A 27,598-nucleotide genomic window follows, 5' to 3' on the forward strand; every position below is an offset into this window, starting at 1 on the left:
ATCTAACAGTTCTTAGTTCTCTCTAATAAAATCCTAGCTTGGAAACTAAGTATGGGATCTGCCTGGAGTTCTTAAGTTCTGACAGTTAGCAGGAACACACAGGAACACAGTTCCAGCTTGCTTTGTGTCAGGGGGCCTAGTATGCAAATGAGTTCCTGCTGGGCTTTTTATACCACCCCCCCTCCTACATACCTATTTTTCCTCTGCCCAAGTAAAGAAAAAGTTGTGAACTGTTGGTCTTTTGGGGTTAATCAGGCTCCAGTTTGATGGCTTCCAAACTGGTTCTTCACCTTAGTTAGTGGAGGGGGAAACTGGGCCTCCGTCTCCAGACTCGTGTCTCCCATTGGAGCTCCTGTAGACACACACCCTTAGCTGGAGACCTTTGTGCTCTTTAAAACAGAGAAGGAAGCATTTCATCAGAGGTAGAGATGAAAATGTTGCCTGCCAGCAAGTCCTGGTTGCTCGTTGGAGTACTGCTGTGTGCCAAGTCCAGCGCTGGATCTGCAGCAGACGCCCAAGGTAGCTTCTTTTGCTTTTTGTAAGAAAATGTTACCAGGGAAATTGAAGGCGCCTGCTGCTCAGGCAGAGGCTTACATAATATCATTCCTTGAAGGACTTTTATGGTGCTGTTGTGTTAAGAACAGCCTCAGCTATTTGTTTCTTCTAACTGTACTGAGACAGACCAGAATCCAAAGGTTTGTGAGAGATTGCAATATGCCTGCTGTTATTCTGCATACCTTGTGAGATCCGTATTGTCTGTTTTATACACTTCAGCTTGATAGTGATAGAGCCACACCCAGAATTCAATAAATATTAAGGGTTAATAATATTCAGGCCCTAAAATTACAGGCCAAAATCTAAAAGACAGGCTAAGCATGCTTCTTTTGTGACAGTTTGTGGTTAGTTAAGCCAATGAACAGCTGAGGCCCACCTGATAAAGTAGATTTTTACAACACTGGATGCCGGTAGAAAGAAGAACTTAAAGCAGAAAAAAAAACCCCACAGAATGGCAAAATACATAGATACGTTTTGCACCTGCGTGTCAGGAACTATAGAGCAAACTTCCAGCTTAGGGGCTGGAATCAGATGTGATAAGGTAACCAATGAGGTGTAAAGGATACTGATGTATTCATATGTCAATGTAGTGGTACAGTGTTTATTGACCAATCAATGTTTGCAGATGCTGTGATTTCTATGTATGGAATAAAAAGGACGTTCTGTAATGTATATATGTACAGCTTTATGCCCTACCCAAGAGGGCTTGCTGCTTTCTATGCACCCTCTCACTTCATTACAATAAAGCTTAAATTCCTTTCTGCACTGACCTGTGCTGTTGGTTATTCTGATTGAACTCCAGAGGGAGTTCCCTCTTTTGGGCAACAGTAGCTGTGTTGCAAAGTGCTTGTTTGCTTAGAAATAAGCCACATCTCACACAAAGGGAGGGACTTACTTCTGAGTAAACATGCACAGGATTGCACTATTAAACATGGTGTGATAGTGGAAAAAGAACAGTGGGAGAGCAGAAAAGAACAACTGGAAAGTTAACGATAATGCTTCTAATAAAGCAAAAAGATGTGAATGGAAATTCAAACAACTTTGAAGTCAGGGTTTAAAGGCAAAATTTGTTATGAATTTAAGATGGTCTTTTTGTCAAGCTGTAGAAGAGTGTGAATTATCAGGCCAATATGAGGGTTATCTTATTATTTATTTTTATTTGTTAATATTTCAGTTTTCTCTGCAACAGGGACCTAAAAGCAGCTCACGCATCATTCTCCCTTCCTCTGTTTTATCCTCACAACAACAACAAGCCTGTGAGGTAGGTTAGGTCAAGAGTGAGTGAGTGGCCCAAAGCAACCCTGCACGGCTTCTGTGGCAGAGGGGCAATTTGAACCTAGGTCTCCCATGCTGGTGATGCTGTAGGCTAAGAGACCCCAACCTTGTTCAGAGTGTGAAAACCTTTAGGGCACCACCACAAAATGGCTGCCATTAAAGGCTGGGGCCAATTTAAAAAACTCTGTAATGGGGTATTGGAGGCCCCAGTTTGTAGGCCCTCCCCCCGCTTCAGGGTCGTCAGAAAGCAGGGGGAGGGGAGGGAAATGTCTGCTGGGAACTATATTATTCCCTATGGAGATTTATTCCCATAGAAAATCATGGAGAATTGATCTATGGATATCTGGGGGGGGGGCTGTTTTTTGGAGTAGAGGCACCAAATTTTCAGTATAGCATCTAGTGCCTTTCCCCAAAATATCCCCCAAGTTTCAAAAAGATTGGACTAAGGGGTCCAATTCTATGAGCCTCAAAAGAAGGTGCCCCTAAACTTCATTATTTCCTATGGAAGGAAGGAATTGAAAAGATGTGCCATCCCTTTAAATGTGATGGCCAGAACTCCCTTTGGAGTTCAATTGTGCTTGTCACAGCCTTGATGTTGGCTCCTACCCTAATGTCTCCTGGCTCCACCTCCAAAGTCTCCTGGCTCCACCCCCAAAGTCTCCTGGCTCCACCCCCAAAGTCCCCAGATATTTCTTGAATTGGACTTGGCAACCCTATAACAAAATAATCCAGTTCTGAGAAGGATTGGGGGGGGGGGCTACCACGAGTTAATATTGGGAGGCAGATGTTGCTGTCTGATCAGCCATTTTAAATTCAGAAGGAAACAGCAGCGACATCTGATTATACTGTGCATCTGAACAGGGCCCAAGAATGTATATTCTGTTCAGTGGCAGACCGCTTCCCTTTCATGGCTCGTTGTCATTGATATATTTGTGGATATGTTTGTAAAAATTTGGGAGCGGACAAGGGCAGTATAATTGCTAGAAATCTAAAAGAAAGTAAATCTTATATATCATGTACCTAAACTACGGTATGTGCTGAGAGAGAAGGGAGTGTCTCTAAACATTTCAGGTATTTTTAGGAACCTGGAGAAAGGAAAGCTGAACAAAAGCCTCCGTATGATAATGGATGGAACTGTTTAATGTCATGTCATGTTCATGTGGTTTGACTTATTCCTCCACACAAAGAATCTTTTCAGTGTGTCAGATATGAGGCACAAAGGAATATTGCCTCACTGTCCTGGGCCCAATGAACTGGGAAGCTTTCCTGCAAAAGCTCCATTGAGACAAATGGAGACTGGGCAACAGCATGGCAGTTTTGGCTGGCATCCGGGCCTCGCCAGCTGTCTCTCAGTGCCCATGACCCTCATCAGTGACTGGGCTGCCACAGGCTCAAGAGGGGGCACTTTTGCAGAGCAGTTCTGCAAGAATGAGCAGACCAGTTTGCAGATCTTTGTTTTGTGTGACCTGATCTATAGAGAACAGACAGACACATGGAAAACTCAGGAGGGAAGAGAGGATAGGGCTGAATGAAGAGGAAATGTATTGTCAGCATTCTTTATTCCTTTACTTTACAGAGGAATGGTCCTCATCACCCTGCAGAGCCAAGGTTTAGGGTGGCTAAGAATATGAGTTCAGGGCTTTCACCTCAAAGCTCTCCTGAGGAAGAAAGAGAAAACCATGAGGGTGAGAATGTAGGGGCCAGAACATAGGACTAATAGTAGTAGTAGAAGAAGTTTTTATACCCTGCTTTTCTCTGCTTTAAGGAGTCTCAGCATCAGTGGAGAAAGGGACCGGAGGCAAAGGGAACCGTGAAATAACAACGCTCACACTCTGCATAGAAAAAATGTTCAATATAATCCACAGTTTGTTTCTTCCAAAAATTCTCAACAGTGATACAGTCAAAAAGCCATCTATTGCACAACACGCCTACTGTCCAGAAAAATCATATTATGAAAGTCCAACGAATCCTTCTTCAGGGGATTGTCTTTTACTTTTATGGTTTTAAGTGGTGTTGATGTGCCATTTTTCATATCTCGGCTTTCCGATTGATAATCTTATCTAAAGTCTCTTGTTGGAACGCCACTGCCAATCCTTTTCCTGCAGCTTTCAAAGAATGCTGAAGAAGGGTCTTCCCAAAACGAAATTGGACCAGTTCTTTTATGATTCGTTGGACTTTAATAATATATGATTTTTCTGGACAGTAGGCGTGTTGTGCAATAGATGGTTTTTTGTCTGTATCACTGTTGAGAATTTTTGGAAGAAACAAACTGGATTATATTGAACATTTTTTCCTTAAGGAGTCTCAAGCAGTTTGCAATCACCATCCCTTTCCTCCTCACCACAGACACCTTGTGAGGCACTTGGGGCTGAGATAGTTCTGAGAGACCTGTGACTGGCCCAAGATCACCCAGCAGGCTTCATGTGGAGGAGGAGGGGGGAATCAAACCCGGTTCTCCAGATTAGAGTCTGCCACTCTTAACCATTACACCACGCTGGCAGGAAGCCATTTCAGTCTTGCAAGACAAGAATAAAAGATGCAATAAAACAATAAAATCTATCTTCCTACATACACAAAAACAAACAGGTTACAGCACCTTCAGATCAGCATAAGTAACAAAGAAGCAGTCTGGTGATACAGCAAGATGGTCCCTGGCACTGATGGTATTCATGGGCCATGCTTGGAAAACTTGTGCTACACGACTGTAAGCTAACTTTACAGAACTGGACCACTGACCCCCTGACCAGTATAAGCAAATCAAGAACATCCTCCAAAATATTCTTGAAGAAGAATAGGATTCCCCCCTCCCATCTGAGAATAGTTAAGTCAGATCATTTTGCTGTTCAAAGATGCAAACTCAAGCTTTCCATCTGAGATAGGGAACAGCAGAAGAGCGGTAAGCATGATACAGAACTTTCTGCATGTTATTCTTTAACCCTTGGATGGCATATCAAGAAGCAGGCCATTGCTAAATGACAGGGCCAGATGCTGATGTTTAAACTGTCAGGTTGATTGATAAAAGAGGTAATTGCCTCTGTTAGGGGGGCAGGGTCCCAGGTAAAAGATGCAGCTTGCTTCCAGGTCACCTCTGCTTCATAGGGTTCTGGCAATTGGGACACTGAAGTTTTAGCATTCCACATTCCAGAACCCACTGAGGCCTTGCCGAGAGGCCATTGCAGGAGGGTTGGAGGAAATATTTGGGGCCTACTGTGTTCCCAACAGTGCCAGTGCAAATGTTCTGGGCCCCAAAATCTCAGAATGCATGTCGGAACATATATCAGCCATGCCGATTTTATAGAGAGTGAGTGGAATTTGCATACCACTAATGAAAGGGTAGCAACTTGAACTAGATTGCCCATGATTTTTTTCAAAGAGGTTACATCATTGTTAAGTAATCAAGTTGCTAATTATCTTTGGCTCACAGCTGGCTGGTAGCCAACCTTTGCGTTTCCCAGTATTTGGCAGATTTTGCAACTTCTGTGAAAGAACAATAGTTATCGAAAACATGACGGGGGTGGGCAGGAAGAATTCACTTCAATGGCTAGGCCACACAGGTGCCTGAATGCATCATTTTCTGTTGTTTGTTGTTCAGTCGCACAGTCGAGTCCGACTCTTTGCGACCCCATGGACAAAAAGGGAACACAGGCTGTGGCAAATCAAATGCAAGACTGTGATCAGGCAGGCAAAAAGGGACTATGAGGAGCATATTGCAAAAAACATAAAGACCAACAATAAAACTTTCTTCAAATATATTAGAAGTAGGAAACCAGCCAGGGAGGCAGTGGGGCCCTTGGATGACCATGGGGTGAAAGGATTACTGAAGGAGGATAGGGAAATGGCTGAAAAGCTAAATGAATTTTTTGCCTCCGTCTTCACTGTAGAAGACGAGAACTTTTTGCCCGCCCCAGAACCACTAATTTTGGAAGGGGTGTTGAAAGACCTGAGTCAGATTGAGGTGACAAATGAGGAGGTCCTACAACTGATAGACAAATTAAAAACTAATAAGTCACCGGGTCCGGATGGCATACATCCGAGAGTTCTGAAGGAACTCAAAGTTGAACTTGTGGATCTTCTAACAAAAATCTGTAATCTTTCATTGAAATCTGCCTCCATTCCTGAGGACTGGAAGGTAGCAAATGTCACCCCCATCTTTAAAAAAGGTTCCAGAGGAGATCCGGGAAACTACAGGCCAGTCAGTCTGACTTCAATACCGGGAAAGTTGGTAGAAACCATTATCAAGGACAGAATGAGTAGGCACATTGATGAACACGGGTTATTGAGGAAGACTCAGCATGGGTTCTGCAAGGGAAGATCTTGCCTCACTAACCTGTTGCATTTCTTTGAGGGGGTGAACAAACATGTGGACAAAGGAGACCCGATAGATGTTGTTTACCTTGACTTCCAGAAAGCTTTTGATAAAGTTCCTCATCAAAGGCTCCTTAGAAAGCTTGAGAATCATGGAGTAAAAGGACAGGTCCTCTTGTGGATCAAAAACTGGCTGAGTAATAGGAAGCAGAGAGTGAGTATAAATGGGCAGTCTTCGCAGTGGAGGACGGTAAGCAGTGGGGTGCCGCAGGGCTCGGTACTGGGTCCCATGCTTTTTAACTTGTTCATAAATGATTTAGAGTTCGGAGTGAGCAGTGAAGTGGCCAAGTTTGCGGATGACACTAAATTGTTCAGGGTGGTGAGAACCAGAGAGGATTGTGAGGAACTCCAAAGGGATCTGTTGAGGCTGGGTGAGTGGGCGTCAACGTGGCAGATGCGGTTCAGTGTGGCCAAGTGCAAAGTAATGCACATTGGGGCTAAGAATCCCAGCTACAAATACAAGTTGATGGGGTGTGAACTGGCAGAGACTGATCAAGAGAGAGATCTTGGGGTCATGATAGATAACTCACTGAAAGTGTCAAGACAGTGTGCGTTTGCAATAAAAAAGGCCAATGCCATGCTGGGAATTATTAGGAAGGGAATTGAAAACAAATCAGCCAGTATCATAATGCCCCTGTATAAATCGATGGTGCGGTCTCATTTGGAGTACTGTGTGCAGTTCTGGTCGCCGCACCTCAAAAAGGATATTATAGCTTTAGAGAAGGTGCAGAGAAGGGCAACTAGAATGATTAAAGGGCTGGAGCACTTTCCCTATGAAGAAAGGTTGAAACACTTGGGACTCTTTAGCTTGGAGAAACGTCGACTGCGGGGTGACATGATAGAGGTTTACAAGATAATGCATGGAATGGAGAAAGTAGAGAAAGAAGTACTTTTCTCCCTTTCTCACAATACAAGAACTCGTGGGCATTCGATGAAATTGCTGAGCAGACAGGTTAAGACGGATAAAAGGAAGTACTTCTTCACCCAAAGGGTGATTAACATGTGGAATTCACTGCCACAGGAGGTGGTGGCGGCCACAAGTATAGCCACCTTCAAGAGGGGTTTAGATAAAAATATGGAGCACAGGTCCATCAGTGGCTATTAGCCACAGTGTATGGAGCACAGGTCCACCAGTGGCTATTAGCCACAGTGTATGTGTGTATATAACATTTTTTGCCACTGTGTGACACAGAGTGTTGGACTTGATGGGCCGTTGGCCTGATCCAACATGGCTTCTCTTATGTTCTTATGTTCTTAAGTCATGCCAGGCCCTCCTTCTTTTGCCTTCTTTCTTTCCTAGCATCACGATCTTCTCCAGGGAGTGCTCCCTTCTCATTTGGTGGCCAAAGTATGTGAGCTTCAGCTTCAGCATCTGACCTTCCAGAGAACAGTCTGGGTTGATTTCCCTTAGGACTGACTGATTTGATCTTCTTGCAGTCCAAGGGACTCTCAAGCTTCTTCTCCAGCACTGCATCTCAAAAGCATCTATTCTTCTGCGCTCGGCCTTCCTTATGATCCAGCTCTCACAGCCATACATTCTCTCGGCTTCGCTTCATGAATGAAGATTTAAGAAGGGTGCAGTAGTCCACGTCTGCTGCAGGCTCGCTGGTGGCTGACAAGACCAATGCGGGACAGGCAGGTCCAGCCACAGTGGCTGCAGGAAAAAGTCTGATTTGGGGTTCGTGCTGTAGCAGTGCGATTCTTCCTCAATCTCCTTTTGTCCTCAAGACCAGCTATGCGTGCGTTCTCAAAGGAAGAGACAGCCTGGTGGATGGTGTGCCTCCATGCTTTGCGATCTGAGGCTAAGTCAGACCACTGGTGATGGTTGATGCGACAGATGCCAAGGGATTTCTTCAAGGAGTCCTTGTACCTCTTCTTTGGTGCCCCTCTATTTCGATGGCCGGTGGAGAGTTCGCCATACAGGGCAATCTTGGGAAGGCAGTGGTTTTCCATCCTAGAAATATGCCCTGCCCATTGCAGCTGCATCTTCAACAGCAGTGCCTCGATGCTTGTAACCTCCGCCCGCTTGACTTCAGTGTTGGTCACAAAGTCACTCCAGTGGATGTTGAGGATGGTGCGAAGGCAGCGCTGATGAAAGCGCTCAAGGAGTCGCAGGTGATGACGGTATAAAACCCACGATTTGGAGCCGTAGATGAGGGTTGTCATCACAACTGCTTTGTAAACATTGATCTTTGTGCCTTTTTTCAGATGCTTGTTGCTCCACACTCTTTTGTGCAGTCGGCCAAATGCACGGTTTGCCTTTGCCAGCCTGTTGTCAATCTCCTTGTCGATCTTGACATCTGAGGAGATGATGCACCCCAGGTAGCTGAACTGCTGGACTGTCTTCAGAACTGATTCACCCACAGTAATGCAGGGAGGGTGATAATCTTCCTGGGGTGCAGGCTGGTGGAGAACTTCTGTCTTCTTCAGACTAACTTCTAGGCCGAATAGCTTGGCAGCCTCTGCGAAGCAGGACGTCATATGCTGCAGAGCTGATACCGAGTGGGAGACGAGTGCAGCATCATCAGCAAACAGTAGCTCTCGGATGAGTTTTTCCATTGTCTTGGAGTGGGCCTTTAGTCGCCTCAGGTTGAACAGGCTGCCATCGGTGCGATAGCGGATGTAGACACCATCATCATCATCTAGATCTACTGCGGCTCTTTGAAGCATCATGCTAAAGAAGATCGTAAAGAGAGTTGGCGCGAGAACGCAGCCTTGCTTTACACCTGTGCCTATTGGGAAGGGCTCCGAGAGGTCGTTGCAGTGTCTGACTTGGCCTCGCTGGTCTTCATGTAGCTGGATGATCATGCTGAGGAACCTTGGGGGACATCCTAAACGTTCCAAGATTTGCCACAGGCCTTTCCTGCTAACGGTATCAAAAGCTTTGGTAAGGTCGACAAAAGTCTCATATAGACCCTTGTTCTGTTCCCTGCATTTCCCTTGGAGCTGCCTGAGAACAAATACCATGTCGGTGGTGCTCTTTTTAGCTCTGAAGCCGCACTGGATCTCTGGGAGGAGTTCTTCTGCAATGGTGGGCACCAGTCTGTTCAGGAGTATTCTGGCAAGGATTTTCCCTGCGATGGAGAGCAAGGTTATCCCCCGGTAGTTGGAGCAGTCTGACTTTCCCCCTTTAGTCTTGTGTAGAGTGATGATGATTGCATCGCAAAAGTCCTGTGGTAGTTTGCCTTGTTCCCAGCAGGTGACAAGTACTTTGTGAAGTGTGCAATGTAGTACTGTGCCCCCATGCTTCCAGATCTCTGGTGGGATTCCATCAACTCCCGCTGCCTTGCCACTTTTCAGTTGCTTGATGGCTTTAACAGTCTCTTCTAGAGTGGGGATCTCACCCAACTCTGTTTTCACTGGTTGAAGTGGGGTGAGGTGGATTGCTGAATCTTGAACGACGCGGTTGGCACTGAAGAGAACCTGAAAATACTCCGACCACCGGTTCAGTATGGATGCCTTGTCTGTGAGGAGCACTTGGCCGTCTGCACTACGCAAGGGACTCTGAGCCTGATATGATGGGCTATATACTGCCTTCAGGGCTTCGTAGAACCCTCTTAAATCACCAGTGTCTGCACACAGCTGGGTTCTCTCTGCAAGCTTGGTCCACCACTCGTTCTGAATGTCTCGAAGCTTGCGCTGGAGGTTGCTACATGCAGCGCGAAAGGTTGCTTTTTTCCCAGGACAGGAGGGCTGAGCAAGATGTGCTTGGTAGGCAGATCTCTTTTTCGCCATTAATTCTTGGCCCTCTTGATTGTTCTCGTCAAACCAGTCCTTGTTCTTCCTTATGGAGATCCCGAGGACTTCTTCAGGGATCTGCAGGATGGTAGTTTTTAGGTGTTCCCAGAGTGCTTCTGGAGACGGGTCTGTGGGGCAACTGGGGTCCTCAATTCTTGACTGCAGTTTTACCTGGAAGGCAGCTTTAACTTCGGCTGACTGGAGGCTGCCAACCTGAAACTTCCTCCGAGAGATACCTCCTTTCCTGGGTGTGGGTTTAAAATGAAGACGGAGATTGCAGCGTACAAGACGATGATCCGTATGACATTCTGCACTGGGCATTACTCGGGTGTGTAAGACATCTCGAAGGTCTCTCTGGCGCACCAGAATGTAGTCGATAAGGTGCCAGTGCTTGGACCGTGGGTGCATCCAGGTTGTCTTCAGACTGTTCTTCTGCTGGAAGATAGTGTTGGTGATGGTGAGCTGGTGCTCCATGCAGAATTCTAGCAGGAGGCGCCCGTTGTCATTGCAGTTGCCAATGCCGTGTTTGCCAAGTACTCCTTTCCAGGCTTCCAAGTCTTTACCTACTCTGGCATTGAAGTCGCCAAGGATGATCACCTTGTCCTCTGTAGGGGTCTTCCATACGAGGTTGCGTAGATCATCATAGAACTTGTTCTTTTCTGCAGGATCTGCTTGAAGGGTTGGGGCATACACACTGAAGAGTGTTGCATGCTGCTTGTTTTGAAGTGGGAGGCGCATGGACATGATGCGATCTGAGTGACCTGTTGGCAGGTTTTCTAGTTTGGAGGCAATGGAGTTCCTGACCATGAAGCCAACGCCAGAAAGGCGGCTCTCAGCCTTTGACTTACCTGACCAGTAGAGGATATAGCCAGCACCGTGTTCTTGAAGACTACCTTCCTCAGGGAAACGGACCTCACTGAGAGCTGCTATGTCGATATTTAACCTGAGAAGTTTGTGGGCAACTAGAGCCGAACGTCGTTCAGGGCGACCACTGTCTACTGTGTCAAGCATGGTTCTGATGTTTCAACACGCGAGCTTTAGTCTTTGCACACTTTGTGAGGCAGATGCATGCCTTTCATTTGTTGTTATTTTTTGACCGCAAGTAAGGATGCCCGTTGACCTCGGCTAGCCAACTGGGGGGGGGGGAGGAGACGAGCTTTGTTTAGGCCACCTTTTCTAGGCCCCTCTCCGTGTGGAGCAAGCAGTGCTGTCCCTAGATAAGGCTGCTTGGTTGTTCAGGGTACTGCCGAAAAATGCTTTCGTCTCTGGGTCAGCATCAGGTGACCAATACCCTGAACCGCCTACATGCAGGATCGGGACTGCGGCTTCCAGTGGCATCTTCCACCTGCCGTTTCGCCCCTTGCCCATCGCTGCAGGACTTGGTGTGTTGTGGGTTGTGGATGTGGATATGCCCTTCAGGCCTGCGCAGAGGAATTTTTAGGTGAAGCGCAGTGTGCGCGGTACTGGCTCCACCCTTTCACCTTGGGGTCATCTGCCATGGCCCAGTAAGCCGGGACGCCGGCAGCGAGTCCTCCAGGTGGTAGATGTTACATTAACGAGCTCTATCTGCCCGGGTTTGATGTTAGAGTTTTCCTTCTCTTAGGCTGGTGAGGTTGGTGGGCCCAGCCTGCCCATCTGGTTATACTGCCGGACATTTGGTCGCACCATGACGTAGCAAACTCTGTGAAAAACGGGGGGGGGGGGACCAGCAAGAAGGTGTTGCCATGGATGCAGTAATGCAGGAGAGGCCATTGCAGTGACCATCTGCTAGGCATAGCCAGACAGTGAGCACGCGGCGTTCACTACACCGGGAAGAGAGAGGCGATGTATTGCGCATACACTTTTCCTGAGGGGGCAGGATACCCAGAGGGAGCCCACCCCCCCTCCCCCCCACAGCCATACATTACTACTGGGAATACCATCACTTTGACTAGATGGACTTTTGTTGGCAGGGTAATGTCTCTACTTTTTATGATACTGCCCAGGTTTACCATAGCTGGCCTCCCAAGGAGCAAACGTCTTTAATTTCATGGCTACAGTTACCATCTGCAGTGATCTTGGATCCCAGAAATGTGAAGTCTGTCACTACTTCCATGTCTTCCTTTTCTATTTGCCAAGGTGTGATGCAGGCAGATGCCATGATCTTAGTTTTTTTGATGTTGAGTTTTAAGCCTACTTTTGTGCTCTTCTCTTTCACCCTCAACAAGAGGTTCTTTAGGTCCTCCTCACTTTCTGCCATTAGAGTAGTGTCATCTGCATATCTGAGGTTGTTGATGTTTTTCCCGGCAGTCTTTATTCCGGCTTGTGCTTCATCCAGGCCAGCATTCCGCATATGAATTAAATAAGCAGGGTGGCAATATACATCCTTGTCGAATTCCTTTTCCTATTCTAAACCAACCAGTTGTTCCATATCCCGTTCTGACAGTGGCATCTTGACCCTTATACAGGTTTCTCAGGAGACATGTGAGGTGGTCTGGTACTCCTATCTCTTTAAGGACTTGCCACAGTTTGTTGTGATCCACACAGTCAAAGGCTTTATGATAATCAATGAAGCAGAAATAGACGTTTTTCTGATACTCCCGTGCTTTCTCCATAATCCATCGAATGTTGGCAATTTGATCTCTAGTTCCTCTAACTCTGTGAAACCTAGGTAGTTCCCGATCTACATACTGCTGAAACCAAGCTTGTAGGATCTTTAACGTGGCCTTGCTGGCATGTGAAATGAGTGCAATGGTGCAATAGTTTGAACATTCCTTGGCATTACCCTTCTTTGGGATTGGGATATAAACTGATCTTTTTCAATCCTGTGCACACTGTTGTGTTTTTCAAATTTGTTGACATAATGTATGCATCACTTTAACAGCATAATTTTTTAGGACTTTGAATACCTCAACTGGGATATCATCATCTCCGCTTGCTTTGTTGTTAGTAATGCTTTCTAAAGCCCATTTGACTTCACACTCCAGGATGTCTGGCTCAAGGTCATCGATTTCACTGTCATGGTTGTCCGGGACATTGAGATCCTTCCTGTATAATTCTTCTGTGTATTCTTGCCACCTCTTCCTGATCTTTTCTGCTTCTGTTAGGTCCCTACCATTTTTGTCCTTTATCAAAGCCATCTTTGCACGAAACATTCCCTTGATTTCTCCAATTTTCTTGAAGAGATCTCTTGTCCTTCCCATTCTATTATTTTCCTCTATTGCTTTGCATTGTTCCTTCAGGAAGGCCTCCTTATCTCTCTTTGCTGTTCTCTGGAAATCTGCATTCAGTTGGGTGAATCTTTCCTTTTCACCTTTGTCTTTTGCTTTCCTTCTTTCCTCAGCTATTTGTAAAGACTCATCAGACAGTCACTTTGCTTTCTTGCATTTCTTTTTCTTTGGGATGGTGCTGATTGCTGCCTTCTGTACAGTGTCATGAACCTCCATCCATAGTTCTTCAGGCACTCTGTCTATCAACTCTGGTTCCTTAAACCTATTCTTCACCTCCACCGTATATTCATAAGGGATGTGATCAAGGTCAAACCTGAATGGCCTAATGGCTTCCCCAGTTTTCGCCTGAATTTTGCGATGAGTAGCTCATGATCTGAGCTGCAGTCAGCTCCAGGTCTTTTTTTTTGCTGCCTGTAAGGAGCTTCTCCATCTTTGACTGCAGAGTATATAATCAATCTGATTTCTGTGTTGCCCATTAGGTGATGTCCATATGTAGAGTCGCCTTTAAGGTTGCTGGAACAGGGTGTTCGCTATGACCAGTTGTTCTCTTGACAAAACTCTATTAGCCTTTGCCCGGCTTCATTTTGTTCTCCAAGGCCAAACTTGTCAGTTGTTCCGGTCACCTTTTGACTTCCTACTTTGGCATTCCAGTCCCCTATGATGAGGAGGACATCTTTTTTTGGTGTTAATTCTAGAAGGTGTTGTAGATCTTCATAGAACTGGTCCACTTCAGCCTCTATGCATAAATGCAGGGTTATGAATGACTATTTGTTTTAGATGTATTTAAATGGTTTAAATGGTTTTAGATGTATTTAAATAGTTTATGAATATGTGTGTTTGATGTGTTGGTATGTTTGTGGAAGAGCACCTCATTTCGTTGCTCTCTTTTGTTGAGAACAATGACAATAAATTTATCTATCTATCTATCTCTTCTGCATCAGTGGTTGGCGCATAGACTTGGATTACTGTGATATTGAATGGTTGCCTTGGATACGGACCGCGATCGTTTTGTCATTTTTGAGATTGTATCCCATTACTGCCTTCCTCACTCTCTCGTTAACTATAAAGGCCACACCATTTCTTCTATGGGACTCTTGCCCACAATAATGAATGTAGTGATCCTCTGAGTTAAATTCACCCATTCCCATCCATTTTAGTTCACTGATTCCCAAGATGTCAATGTTCAGTCTTGCCATCTTGTTTGACCACATCTAGCTTTTTTTGCTGGGCAGGCATCTAGCTTCATAGATCTTACATTCCACGTTTCGATGCAGTATTGTTCTTTGCAGCATCGGACTGTTCTTTCACCATCAGACACATCTGCAGCTGAGCGTCCTTTCGGCTTTGGCCCAGCCGCTTCACTCTTTCAGTGGTTACTTGAACGCTCTTCCCCGGTAGCATATTGGGCACCTTCTGACCTGAGGGGCTCATCTTCCAGCGCCATATGTTTTAGCCTTTTGTTTCTGTACATGGGGTTTTCTTGGCAAGGATACTGGAGTGGTTTGCCATTTCCTTCTCCAGTGGATCACATTGAGTCTGGGTTCTCAGCTGTGGCCTGTCCATCTTGGGTGGCCCTGCATGGCATAGCCCACAGCCTCATTGAATCGCGCAAGCCCTCTCACCACGACAAGGCAGCAATCCATGAGAATACATTTTCTGTGCATATGTGCTAATGAAGATTGCTTTTTAAAAAATATTTATTGACCACAGATTTGTTTATGACTCATACAAATCTGGCTCTAATTTCTACAACATCCAGTGCAATCATTCTTTGCCATTGAAAGAAAACTGGAACCCCATGTGGTAAATGGGAAATGCTCCTGAATTAGATCCAAAATCACTATGCAGCTGTCATAGACAATCAGTGTCTGGAAGGCCAGATGTTGCCACCAAAACTATCTGGTCTCTGTTACACAGTTTCCCTCTGAATACAAGAGGATCTCAGAGTCACCCTACCCTGGTGGCCCTGTAGCGTCAGCATAATGAAGATGGTATCTTATGCCCGCCCAGCAAAAAAAGAATAACAATAACTGCATAATTGGATGCTGTGTATCATTATGCTCTAAGTGTAATGCTTTAGAGACCAGGGATACTCAGTGGTTTGGGAGCTACATGTGGGTCTTTTGACATGCCACACATTCTGTGCTCTTCTGTGCACTGTTCCCTATTGTGAGCCCTTCCGCATATTTCAGGAAAGTAGGCAAAGCCATAGCCTGGTGGGGCTTGTGGTTGGCAGGTGGTTCCCACCTCGGAACAGCTGCTACCAGAGGAAAAGAGAAACAGCAAGCCTCCAACTCCAAGAGGGTGGGCTGCCAACTTTAGACTAGGAAATACTTGGACTTCGGCAGATATAGTGCCATAGAGTCCACCCTCCAAAGCATTTTCTCCAGGGGAACTATTGTCTGCCATCTGGCGATCAGTTGTAATTCCAGGAGATCTTCTTATAAATAATATTTTCAATTTTACATAACCAATACAAATATTGAAAAAGTTAAGACAGAAATATTACAGTGCTTCATTTTTGATCATATTTGATCAAGAGCATAAATATCAATAAAAGAGAAACGCCATCACATCCTACCTGGAGATAGGCAACCATAGGTGCAAGCCTTGTATCACAGACTGAGTCAGGATGGAAGTACCATTAGCTCTTTTGGCTAATGGTAATTGCAAATGTGGCTTTCCACAAGCTGCTGAGTTAGTACCACTGTTGTTGTAGGCAGTTTTTGTTGCCTTAGACAGTTTTTCAATTGCATTGTTTTCTGTAATCCCATTCGGAAGGTGCCAAACCCCGCTCTCCTCAGGTTCTAGACCCAAAATCTCCAGGTATTTCACAACCCAGAGCTGGCAACCTTAGCTATACATGAAGATGATGGTAAAATACGACAATGCTGTCTAGGAACTAGAGACCATTCCCCCCCCCTACTCACTACATGGAAAACACAGAGAAGGTTTGGTCAAGTATTCTCCTTCTTTAGTTCAGGATTATTGCAGCAAAGAAACAGCAGAATGAACGCAAGAGCCAGGCAGCTAAAAGGAGAGTTTTATGCCTTCTGACATGATTTTTATGTTGACTTTTCATAGGTGACAAAAATGCCCACCCAGAAGTGATTACTACGTATGGGCGCCTTCGAGGCATGGTAATCGGTGTGAAGGGTACTGACCAGCCTGTGAATGCTTTTCTTGGAATCCCTTTTGCAAAACCACCCACTGGGTCCCTCAGATTCACCCCTCCGCAACCACCAGAGCCCTGGAGTCACGTGAGAGATGCAACATCCTTTTCTCCAATGTAAGAGCCCATCTTCACTTTGCTGTAACGTCTAATTTGTTTAGATGTCCTTTTTCTTTGTGAATCCACACATTATAGAGTAAGACCCAGTTCAAGTTCCTTGAAGCTTATAAGAGCACATCAGAGGGGACTTTTTCTTGTGGTAGTATTTAAACATCAGGGCACAAACAGTCCTAGAGGTCCAGTAATAAAAACTATTTCTATTGAAATGTGACAAAGCAAAAGTTGCTGTTATGGACTCAGTAATTTTGGGAAGAATTATTATATATTTTAAGATGTAGTGCCCATTAAGTCTCTGTTCAATGTTTTCATATTGGACAATTTTTTGTGTGGATAAGAAGAAGAAGAAGATATTGGATTTATATCCCGCCCTCCACTCCGAAGAGTCTCAGAGCGGCTCACAATCTCCTTTACCTTCCTCCCCCACAACAGACACCCTGTGAGGTGGGTGGGGCTGGAGAGGGCTCTCACAGCAGCTGCCCTTTCAAGGACAAACTCTGCCAGAGCTCTGGCTGACCCAAGGCCATTCCAGCAGGTGCAAGTGGAGGAGTGGGGAATCAAACCCGGTTCTCCCAGATAAGAGTCCGCACACTCAACTACTACACCAAACTGGCTCAGAATGAGAGTAAACAGGAATCCAGTCCATTTTTGAAATGTTTTTGTCTGTTGAAATTCGTATCCCTAAAGGGCTATGCTCTGAAGATTATGGCACACCTTTGAAAAAGACCAGGTTAGCATTGGAGGTTTTATGGAAACAGTACTCCCACCTGCTAAGATGAGCAAATTTAACAGAGGCATATCAGATGCATGTTGCAAATGCACAGGGGCATATGCTAAGAATACAAATTTGTGATAAAGTTCTGTGAAAATTCAGGAGTGCTGGGATAGAGTGACAGAGTGTATTAGAGATATTTCTTTAACATGGATTTATGACTTCATCCACAATACTGTTCCCCTACTAATGTAAATATTTGATCCTGCATGCTTTGTGCCTTCAAAACACAGGGTGCCAATTTGTCTTGGCTCCACCCATTCAAGGTTCCTTCAGGCTTGCCTACATTCTTAGATAGCACATTGTTCCATATGAGAATTATTTGCTGGCATTTCACAAGTGACTGAGGCAAAGTAGTCAAAGCATGTGTTGGAGAGCAATCTTTAAAACAGCTCTACACAGAAGGCTGCATTTACTTGCAGGCAGGCCTCAGATTCAGCAGGAGCTCACAGGAGCACACCTCCTGAACCTTTCTGATGGTTCCCCCTCTTCCTCCCCTCCTACCTGTCCATTGAATAGTAGGTGCAGCTGCATAACAATCCCTGGATTAGGAGAGTGGGCCACCAGGGACTTTGCCACGCCCCCAGCAGCCCTCATTAACCCCTGGAGAAGCCTGCGCCACCCTTTCTCCACTTCTTATGTGATTTTGGGTGGCTGTTGGCTTGCTGGCCTTTTGACTGGGGGGCAGCGGCCCAGGAGAGCCCCAGATGAGCGAGGCCTGCTTGGGCTGGCTGGATCTCTAGCCAGGCCAAGCAGGCTTTGCTTGCCCAGGGATCTCCTTTCTTGCATTTGGCCTGGGGGGCATATGCTAATGAGTTATGCTAATGAACTCCGCCACCTATTTTTCTACAAAACTACCCCAGGATAGTATTTTTAGGATTGCGCTGCCAATCCAATTGCAAAGGGATAGCTACGTTAGCCTGTCATAGCAAAATAAAACAAAAATCTTGTGACACCTTAAAGACTAACTGAGCCAGTATGGTCTAGTGGTTCAGACTAGGGTCTGGGAGACCCAGGTTGGAATCTCCACTCTGCCATGGAAGCTCATTGGGTGACTTGGGGCCAGTCGCACACTCTCAGCCTAACCCCCCTTACAGGGTTGTTGTGAAGATACAATGAAGGAGACAAGAATGAGGTAAGCCACTTTGGGTCCCTACTGGAGAGAAAGACAGTGTATAAATGAAGTAAATAAATAACGTTTATTTCAGTGTTTACTAGGCTTCCCAACCCCCCCGCCCTGCCGGGGGACCCTCGAATTAGCGGCCTCCTTCCCCACTCTCAAAAAATCCAGAAGCGGGGGGGGGGGTGGAACAGCGCCGTGTCTCTTTCCCTGCCTGCCTTCCTCACAGGCTTCAGGCTTCTCCCTTCCTCTGGGTCACAAAGACCCGCCCACCACCAGCCTGCTATTCGCTCCAGTCTGGCCTCCCTTCGCAAGCTGCATGCTGGGACTCGTCCTTACGTCCTCTCCGGTTGCCGGTTGGCGTCTCCTCAGGGAGTCTGGCCGGCGGGGGGAAGGAAGCTCCTCCCCCAGAGGACTATGTGCGTTTCTACTTCTGGAGGCTTCAGTCGCTGATTGAAAGGCTTCCTCTTGGGATCGTTTGTCTGTGTTACTTTGAAGAAGTTGGCAGCAACTCGTGAGTAGAGAGGCCAATCCGTCACTTCAGAGTGGCCAGAAATGGGGGGGGGGGGAGTCTGTTGAGCACTTCATTATTCCCTATGTGGAGATTGATTCTCATAGGGTACAATGGGGAATTGACCTAGAGGTTTCGGGGGCTCTGGGGGAGCTGTTTTTTGAGGTAGAGGCACCAAATTTTCAGTATAGTATCTAGTGACTCTCCCCAAAGTATCCTCCAAGTTTCAAAACAATTGGAGTATGGGGTCCAATTCTATGAGCCCCAAAAGAAGGTGCCCCTATCCTTTATTATTTCCTATGGAAGGAAGACATTTTAAAAGGTGTGTGGTCCCTTTAAATGTGATGGCCAGAACTCCCTTGGAGTTCAATTATGCTTGTCACACCCTTGTTCCTGGCTTCGCATCGATGTCTCCTGGCTCCACCCCCAAAGTCCCCAGATATTTCTTGAATTGGACTTGGCAACCCTAGTGTTTAACCCTAGTGTTAATCTGACAGCTCTGGCCTTTTGTCCCATCCAAAGCGCTTTTGTGTTTCTTGAACTACGTATAAAGGATGAAACTTTTCAGCTTGTCTGTATTTCCAGTCTGTCACCTGTACAAAGTCATTTAAATGAAATGACTTTCATTAAAAAAAAGAGGGGAAAAACAAAACGGAGCACGAGAGCATCTGAGGACTGGGACAGGCAAAGACAAGTGAAGGTGTAGGTATGCTCTAAAAACTAGCAAACATTTCCTACCAATTTGTCATGGTGTCCCCCTTCCCCCAAATAATTACAGAAATGGTAGTTTGGTGAGAGGACTTAGAATTGATCCATAGACACCAAACCCTCACAGCTACCTCTCCTTGGGAAATGAAAGAAAAATTAAGGAACACCATAAAGACTAAAAATTTCTTCCTGCATAAGTTTACATTTAATGAAGTGAGCTTTGGCTCATAAATGCTGATGCTGAAATAAACTTCCTTTCTCATTAAGGTGTTACTGGACTCCTGTTTTTATTTTGCTGCTACAAACTAACCCAGGGGTGTCAAACTCATTTGTTATGAGGTCCGGATCGAACATAAATGAGAGCTTGCTGGGCCGTGCCACTTGCGTCATAAAATGTAATGCTAAGTAGAGGAGATATAAACTTCATACGGCACAAATACAACTAAAGTTTTTTTTGTTTTTTACTTAAAATAAAACATGCTTAAAATATTAGCATGTTTGCAATATTTGTTTAACAGTCTCTGATAACTGCCACCTCTTGTTCTGAATTATTGCATCAAAATCTGGAGACAATGTCTGTGCTGTAGGAATCTTGACTGTGCTGTTAAGGTGTGTATCTGTAAATTGCAAGGCTGCTTTTGATTTATTGACATTCACTACAGAAATCTCATGATCAGTGCTCTGTGACCTAAGATCCAGGGGAAAACATGAAATGGCAGGGCATTGTGAGGTTTGTACGTTAGTTGCTTTGTGTGTTGGTCAAGAACATGTGAAGGCACCGACTTCTGGGGTTGGAAAATGCCGAGCTGAACTGCTTCTCAGAAGGGGAGCAGGCTGAAACTTCGGTTCGGGGTAGTGGAAGGTGATCTAATGCCTACTGCCTACTTTTTTCAGTCAGAGATTAGTCCAAGATATGCACAGCAAACTTTGAGGAGATTTATTTTGGCTAAAAGGGAGTCCCCGGGGGGTCGGGGGGGCTCCTTTGAGGCTTTGAAGGGTCTCCAGAGACGTTGCATTTTCATCATCTGCAGAAGTTTCCAGAGTCATTTATTTGACTTAAGCTCGACAGGATCCTAATCTTCTTTGATACTACTAAACATCTAAAGCTATACAAGACCGGTGTTGATCTGGATAACTACAGAAAAGGTACAGATCTCTATCTTTAATTCTGGGACTAATTAAAGTTAAACAAAATAAAACCAGAAGGTGGGAAATTGAAATCTAGAAAGCTTGGAAGAAGAAGGGGAGAAGGGACAAAATCTGGACTTTGTAAATTTAAAGGACAGTGTTAAAAATTGGAAAGGAATTTATTGTTTGGTCTACTTGCGGTTTTTGAGAAAAAGCTCCATCGTCATAGAACTGCAGCTCCACAATCAACAGAGGAAATACGTCAAGTATCGTGAGATCTCTCTACCAGCGAATATGGGATTTGGTGGCAAGTAAAGCGGAAGTATTGGATGAAAAAGGGAAATCATTGAAGCAACCAGCCTAATCTAGGACTATAATATCATAGAAAAACATCGGCGGCCACTGCAAGGAGGCCAAAATTTAAATAAAATTCGGGACATTAAAAATTGGTGGAGCCGATAGAGGTGACGATTATAAGGTAAATGTTATTGGACATTATTGTTAATAAACATTTTAGAAGCCTCCAGAGGAAAAAAGAATTTTTTAAAAAAAGTGAAGCAGAAAGTTGCGACCGCCATTTTGGAGAAAATAAAAACTTTAAAAATTAATATCTGAGCCCAGGAGGCTCAGAGGATGGCAAAATTAGGCTTATTGAAGAAAGCAAGCTTCACTCTTTTAAACCTGATAGCTGAAATTTAATTTGGTGAGGTCAAATTTTTCAGAGTTTTTACATGTCAGACCACAAGCAAATCTGTGCAAGGACTGCTTCACTTGAGAAAATGCAGGACCAATTAGATGCAATGGAAGCCAGGATAATGAAAGGGATGAAGGAGATGATAACTGCTTCCAAAAAAGAAATTAGAAAAGATATTGAAGAGCTAAAAAAAGATTTAGAGGATCTCAGAAATGAGACTGCGGTAACATCAAAAAAAGTGCAAGAGGTGGAAGGGAGAGTGAAAGTACATGATTCCACCTTGTTAAAAATACAAGAAAAAGTGGCAATTCATGACTGCAAATTGATGGAGACTCAGGTACGTCTGAGAGGAGTACCTGAGGATAAACAAAAACTGACTTGAAAGACTATATAATAAAAATAATTGCAGAATTTCTGGAGGAAGATCCTGAAGGGACTAGAAACATGTATGACTATATGTATAGAGTGAATTCACTTTATGCTAAAAAAAAAATAATCTACCAAGAGATGTGGTTATAAGATATATGACAAAAGGAATGGTGGGGAAAATTATGAATAAAAAATTTGAAAAGACATTAATAGTGGGAGGCAGCAGAGTAAAAATTATGAGGGAGTTGCCAAGACAGGTGATAAATGACAGAAGAGCATATAAGAAATTGATAGAAAAATTACGGGACAATGAAATGAGGGATAGATGGATAATACCTGAAGGTTTGAGCTTTGAACTTCAAGGAAGAAGGATTACAATTACAAATACACAGGAACTGCGTAGATTTTTTGAAGAACACAAAGAATTTGCAGCACGATGGATTACAAATTATTATCTTGGAATATAAATGGACTAAATTCACCACAAAAAAGAATGGCAACATTTCATTGGATTAAAAAGCAAAATTGTAATACAGTTTGTCTACAATAAGTACATATTAAACAAAATGATTACAAATTTTTATGGACTAAGCAATTGGGACTAGAATTTCATTCATTGCCTGAACAGAAGAAAAGGGGAGTGATCTTTTATATTAAACAAGAACTGGACCCGAAATTAGTGTTTAAAGATAAAGATGGAAGATTTGTAGCGGTAGAAATAATTTTAAATGCAAAAAACCCCGTTGTTATTGGGACTGTATGCACCAAATAGAGCAAAGAATGCTTTTTAAAAAGACATTATACAACAATTTGATGAAGTGGCATGATCAAGTTTTGATAATAGGGGACTTTAATGGAACAATTAAGAATACACTGGATAGGTCTGGGGGGGGGGAGAAATAATAAGGAAGGAAAATTGCCAAAGTCTTTTTTTGAATTGGTCAAACAAGAAAACCTGGAGGTTATATGGAGAAAATTTAACCCTGAAGTGCGTGACTATACCTTTTTTTCAGCAAGACATAATACATTTTCTAGAATTGACATGTTGTGGAGCACTAAGGATTTAGGCCTTATAACAAAGAAAATAGAGATTTTACCTAAAATAAAGACTGATCATAACCCAATAATGTGGATTACAAAATTGTCTAAAAAGTTGAGAAGATGATTAAAGGAGATTTACTACAGAATAAAGAAATAGTGACATCTCTAGAAAATAAAATTAAAGCTTTCTTCCAAATAAACGATAAAGAAGATATAGAATTTCAGATGGTATGGGATGCTTATAAAGCGGTAATGAGAGGAATATTGATTACTTTGAATAATAAAAATAAGAGGGCAAAAGAAAAACAGATGCTGGACATTCAAAATGAAATATAGAAAAAAGAAGGGGAACTGAGAAAAAGACCAGAGAAAAAGAAAATTATGAGGGAGATTACAAACACAAATGAGACATTTGTTAAATAAAGAACTGGAATGGAATCTGAAAAGATTTTAGCGGAAATCTTTCGAGGGAGCAAATAAACCTGGAAAATATTTGGCCTGGCAACTGAAGAAAAAGAGAGAAAGCAAAATTATTTATAAAATTGTGGTTGATGGAAGAGAAGTGGTAAATCAAGAAGGAATAAAAAGAGAATTTTTTAAGTATTATGCCAAATTATTTAAGGGTGTTAAAATAAAGAAAGAAAAGATGGAAGAGTATTTACAAAATATTAAAATAGCACCCTTAACAGAAAATACGGGAAAAGTTTTGAATGATCTGATTGAAAAAATAGAAATTGAAGCAGAGATTAATGCAGTGAAAATCGGAAAGGCACCTGGGCCAGATTGATATACAGCTAAATTTTTTAAAACCTTCAAAAAGGAGTTAATACCGAAACTTCAGAAATTGATGAACATTATAAGAATAAAAGGGAAAATACCAAATACATGGAAGGAAGCTGTTATTTCGTTGATTCCAAAAGAAGATAGAGATGTCATGAATGTAAAAAATTACAGACCAATCTCACTATTAAATAATTATTATACAATATATACAAGAATATTAGCAGAACGGCTTAAACAACATCTGACAAATTTTATAAAGGAGGATCAAGCGGGGTTTCTCCCCAAAAGGCAAATAAGAGACAATATTAGAACTGTTGTAAATATTGTAGAATATTATGAAAGACATCCAGAAAAGGAAGTATCATTATTCTTCGCAGACGCAGAGAAAGCATTTGATAATTTAAATTGGGACTTTATATTTGCAGTAATGGAGAAAATGGAGTTGGGGGAAAACTTTATAAGGATGATAAAAGCAATATATACTGAACAACGTGCAAGGCTATGTATAAATGCAGATCTTACAGAAGATATAATAATTAGCAAAGGCACAACGCAAGGCTGTCCGCTTTCCCCACTGTTGTTTATAATGACTCTTGAAATCTTACTGATGCAAATCCAAGAAGACAAAGAAGGATTAAAAGTAAAAGGATTTACTTATAAATATAGAGCATTTGCAGATGATATAATGTTTATAAATGAAAATCCTATACAAGTAACACCTTTGTTGTTAGCTAAAATACAAGAGTATGGAGAATTGGTGGGACTTTATATTAATAAAGAAAAATCAAAACTTCTATGTAAAAATATGCAAGTAAATAAACAAAAGGAATTGCAGAAACTAACGGATTGTGAAGTTACCTCTAAGGTAAAACATCTGGGTGTGGAGATAACAATGAAGAATATTGATTTGTTTAAAAAACAACTATGAAAAGCTATGGCATAAAATGGATGAAGATATGATAAAATGGAATAAACTTAATTTGTCATTGCTGGGCAGAATAGCTGCAATTAAAATGAATATTCTACCAAGAACAATGTATTTGTTTCAAACTATTCCGATTGTGAAAGACAGTAAAGAATTTAAGAGATGGCAAAGAAAAATCTCAGAATTTGTGTGGGCTGGGAAGAAACCAAGAATTAAAATGAAAATTTTAACAGATGCAAAAGAGAGAGGTGGATTTCAATTACCAGACTTAAAACTATATCATGAAGCAATTTGTTTAGTGTGGATAAAAGAATGGATGATGCTGTTAAACAAAAAACTCTTAACGTTGGAAGGTCATGGAAATAAATTTGGCTGGCACGCTTATTTGTATTATGGAAAAAAAGATGGATGGTTTTTATTCTCACCATTATATAAGAAACAACTTGTTAAATACGTGAATAAAATATAAGAAATATGGGGATGAGAGAAAGCCGTTATGGATAGTGCCAGCAGAAGTAATAAAAATAACAGCTGAGATGGGTGAAGAAAAGTGGTTGTCATACAACCAACTATTAAAAATGCAAAGTGGCAAAATAGAATTGAAAACGGCTGAAGAACTGAATAATAAATATGATTGGTTCCAAGTGCAACAAATAAAGAGCTTGGTGGAAAAGGATATTAAAACTGAAGGAATAAGAAAAGAGCAAACAGAAATGGAAAGAGTTCTGCTTGGAGATAATGAAAAATTAATTTCAAAACTATATAAATTACTTCTAAAATGGTCTACAGAAGATGAAGTAGTGAAATCTCAAATGATAAAGTGGGCAATTAATGTAAATAAAGAAATACAGATGGAAACTTGGGAATATTTGCGGAATCATTCTATTAAGCTTTTGACATGTCATAGTATTAGAGAAGTGTTTTAAAATGATGTATAGATGGTATATGACTCCTAAAATGTTGGCAAAGATGAACAATAAGATGCCAGATAGATGTTGGAAATGTAAAAAACATGAAGGTTCTTTCTACCATATGTGGTGGACTTGTGAAAGAGCAAAAAAGTATTGGCAGATGATTCAACAAGAAATTTCTAGGATCTTGGGATATGAATTTAAGAAGGTTGCAGAGACTTTTCTGTTGGGATTACAAATGGAAAAATTTTCAAAAGAAGATAGAACTATAATCTGGTACTTGCTTTCAGCTGCGAGGACATTGTATGCACAGTTGTGGAAGCAAGAAAAAATACCAGAAAAATGGGATTGGATTGTAAAAGTTATGACATGGAGTGAAATGGACAAATTAACAAAAATCTTAAGAGACTATGATTTAGAAGTTTTCAAGATGGAATGGAAAAAGTTTAGAAGATGTGTAGAAAAAGAGTGGGAAGTAAAAGGACATTGGATAATTTTTGATAATGATTAAGTATTAGAAGGAAGAAGGATATTAATTTTTGTTTTTATTAGTTAAGGGTACCTTTAAATTTTAGTATTTTAAGTAAATAACACCGACGGGGGTCATTAATGGAGGGAGGGGTGGTTAGAAAGTAACATATGGGATAGATAAAAAGAACATATGAACATATGGAGCTGCCTTATACTGAATCAGACCTTTGGTCCATCAAAGTCAGTATTGTCTTCTCAGACTGGCAGCGGCTCTCCAGGGTCTCAAACTGAGGTTTTTCACACCTATTTGCCTGGACCCTTTTTTGGAGATGCCAGGGATTGAACCTGGGACCTTCTGCTTCCCAAGCAGATGCTCTACCACTGAGCCACCGTTCCTCCCAAGCAAGAAGTTATTAATGATGCAAGAAATAGATATTGTTACCATATGTTACTAAATAAAATTGTTTTAAAATGAAGAACATGTGAAGGCACCATGACACACACTGAGGGCTATGTGTTTATCTATAAAACAATCTTCCCGAGAAAAATAACTGCAGCTCCTATGAGGCAGTGCAAAAATAGAGTGACAGCCATGTATAGTGGTCACTATCAGCCTACTACCTGGAAAGTCTAGGTTCAGAATCCCCAGTCTACACAGGAAATGTGCTGGACACACACTTTCAGCCTAATCCATCTCACTGTGGGTTGTGGTTATTCCTCATCTAAATAGTTCCCATTGCTTTCCTATTGAGAAAGACTGGATCAGGGTATGAATACAGTGAAAAGTGGGAGGGAACCCAGTTGCACACAAGAGAGCCCTGATAAAACAAGCTTAACAACACACACACAAAAGCAAGACAAAAGCTGTGCTAAAGGTCTTGGAAGTGTTTTTTTGCATTTTTTCAGTGAGATTAAGCCAGCTGAGCAAAGCAGCCTCTGCTCTTTCCCTCTCCCCATTCCCTCTTCCCCAAGGAAGGAGAAGCCTCAGCCAGTGGAGAGACTTGGCTCTGTCGCTCTGCTGTTTGAATAAGAGAGTCAGGCTCTATCAATCACACAGCAGAACTACAGAGCCAAGCCCCTCCACTGGCTGAGGCTCCTCCTCCCTTGGGGAAAAGGGAGGCGGGAAGAGAGAAAGAGTGAGAGGCTGTTGGCTTGGCTGCATTGCTTGGAGAAACAGAAAAATGGCATCCAAAGGAAGCAGAACAGGGGGAGGGAAGCAGATGAGGGCCATTTTCTGGCGGGCCTGATCGGAGCCCTCTGGGGGCTGGATTAGGCCTGCGGGTTGCACATTTGACATCCCTGGACTAACCAGCCGTCCATCTGGGGTTCTTCCCCGGGTAATTGCCATGAGCTTAAATCTGTAGTGCAGACAAACACAAAATGTCATTTCCACCCCCCTCCCACCAGCCTCGGAATGCCACAATGTAATTATCCAAAGTCCAGTGTTCTGATGATTTCATATTTTGCTGGCAGCCCTCACTCACCACTTTATCTCTCTCTATCTCTTTCTTGTTCACTTTTATTGTACAGGTGTTTGCAAGATCCTGGATGGTTTGAAATTTTTCAGGAATTTATGAATGTAACATTTCCTGACACTACAACATCTGAAGATTGTCTCTACTTGAATGTTTACACCCCAGATACAAAAGGCCAGTTACCTGTAAGCAAAATCCTATTTCTATCGTAGGGGCAGTAATAATAATAATAATAAATTTGTGTTGCATACAGACACAG

The 27,598-nt window shown here is 42.9% G+C and overlaps 1 protein-coding gene across 1 annotated transcript in view; it reads left to right on the forward strand.

The window, feature by feature from the left end:
- The first annotated feature begins 225 nt into the window (after positions 1-225).
- The window catches only part of LOC132582737 (fatty acyl-CoA hydrolase precursor, medium chain-like), a 43,272-nt gene continuing 15,899 nt past the window's right edge, over positions 226-27,598 (forward strand). Inside the window, exons 1-3 of the mRNA XM_060254439.1 lie at positions 226-519; positions 16,227-16,431; positions 27,395-27,524. Coding sequence (XP_060110422.1) covers positions 429-519; positions 16,227-16,431; positions 27,395-27,524 — 426 coding nt within the window. The 5' untranslated portion in view covers positions 226-428. The remainder of the gene's footprint in view (positions 520-16,226; positions 16,432-27,394; positions 27,525-27,598) is intronic.

The sequence above is a fragment of the Heteronotia binoei genome, chromosome 14 (assembly GCF_032191835.1).
Source record: "Heteronotia binoei isolate CCM8104 ecotype False Entrance Well chromosome 14, APGP_CSIRO_Hbin_v1, whole genome shotgun sequence".
Taxonomy (NCBI): domain Eukaryota; kingdom Metazoa; phylum Chordata; class Lepidosauria; order Squamata; family Gekkonidae; genus Heteronotia; species Heteronotia binoei.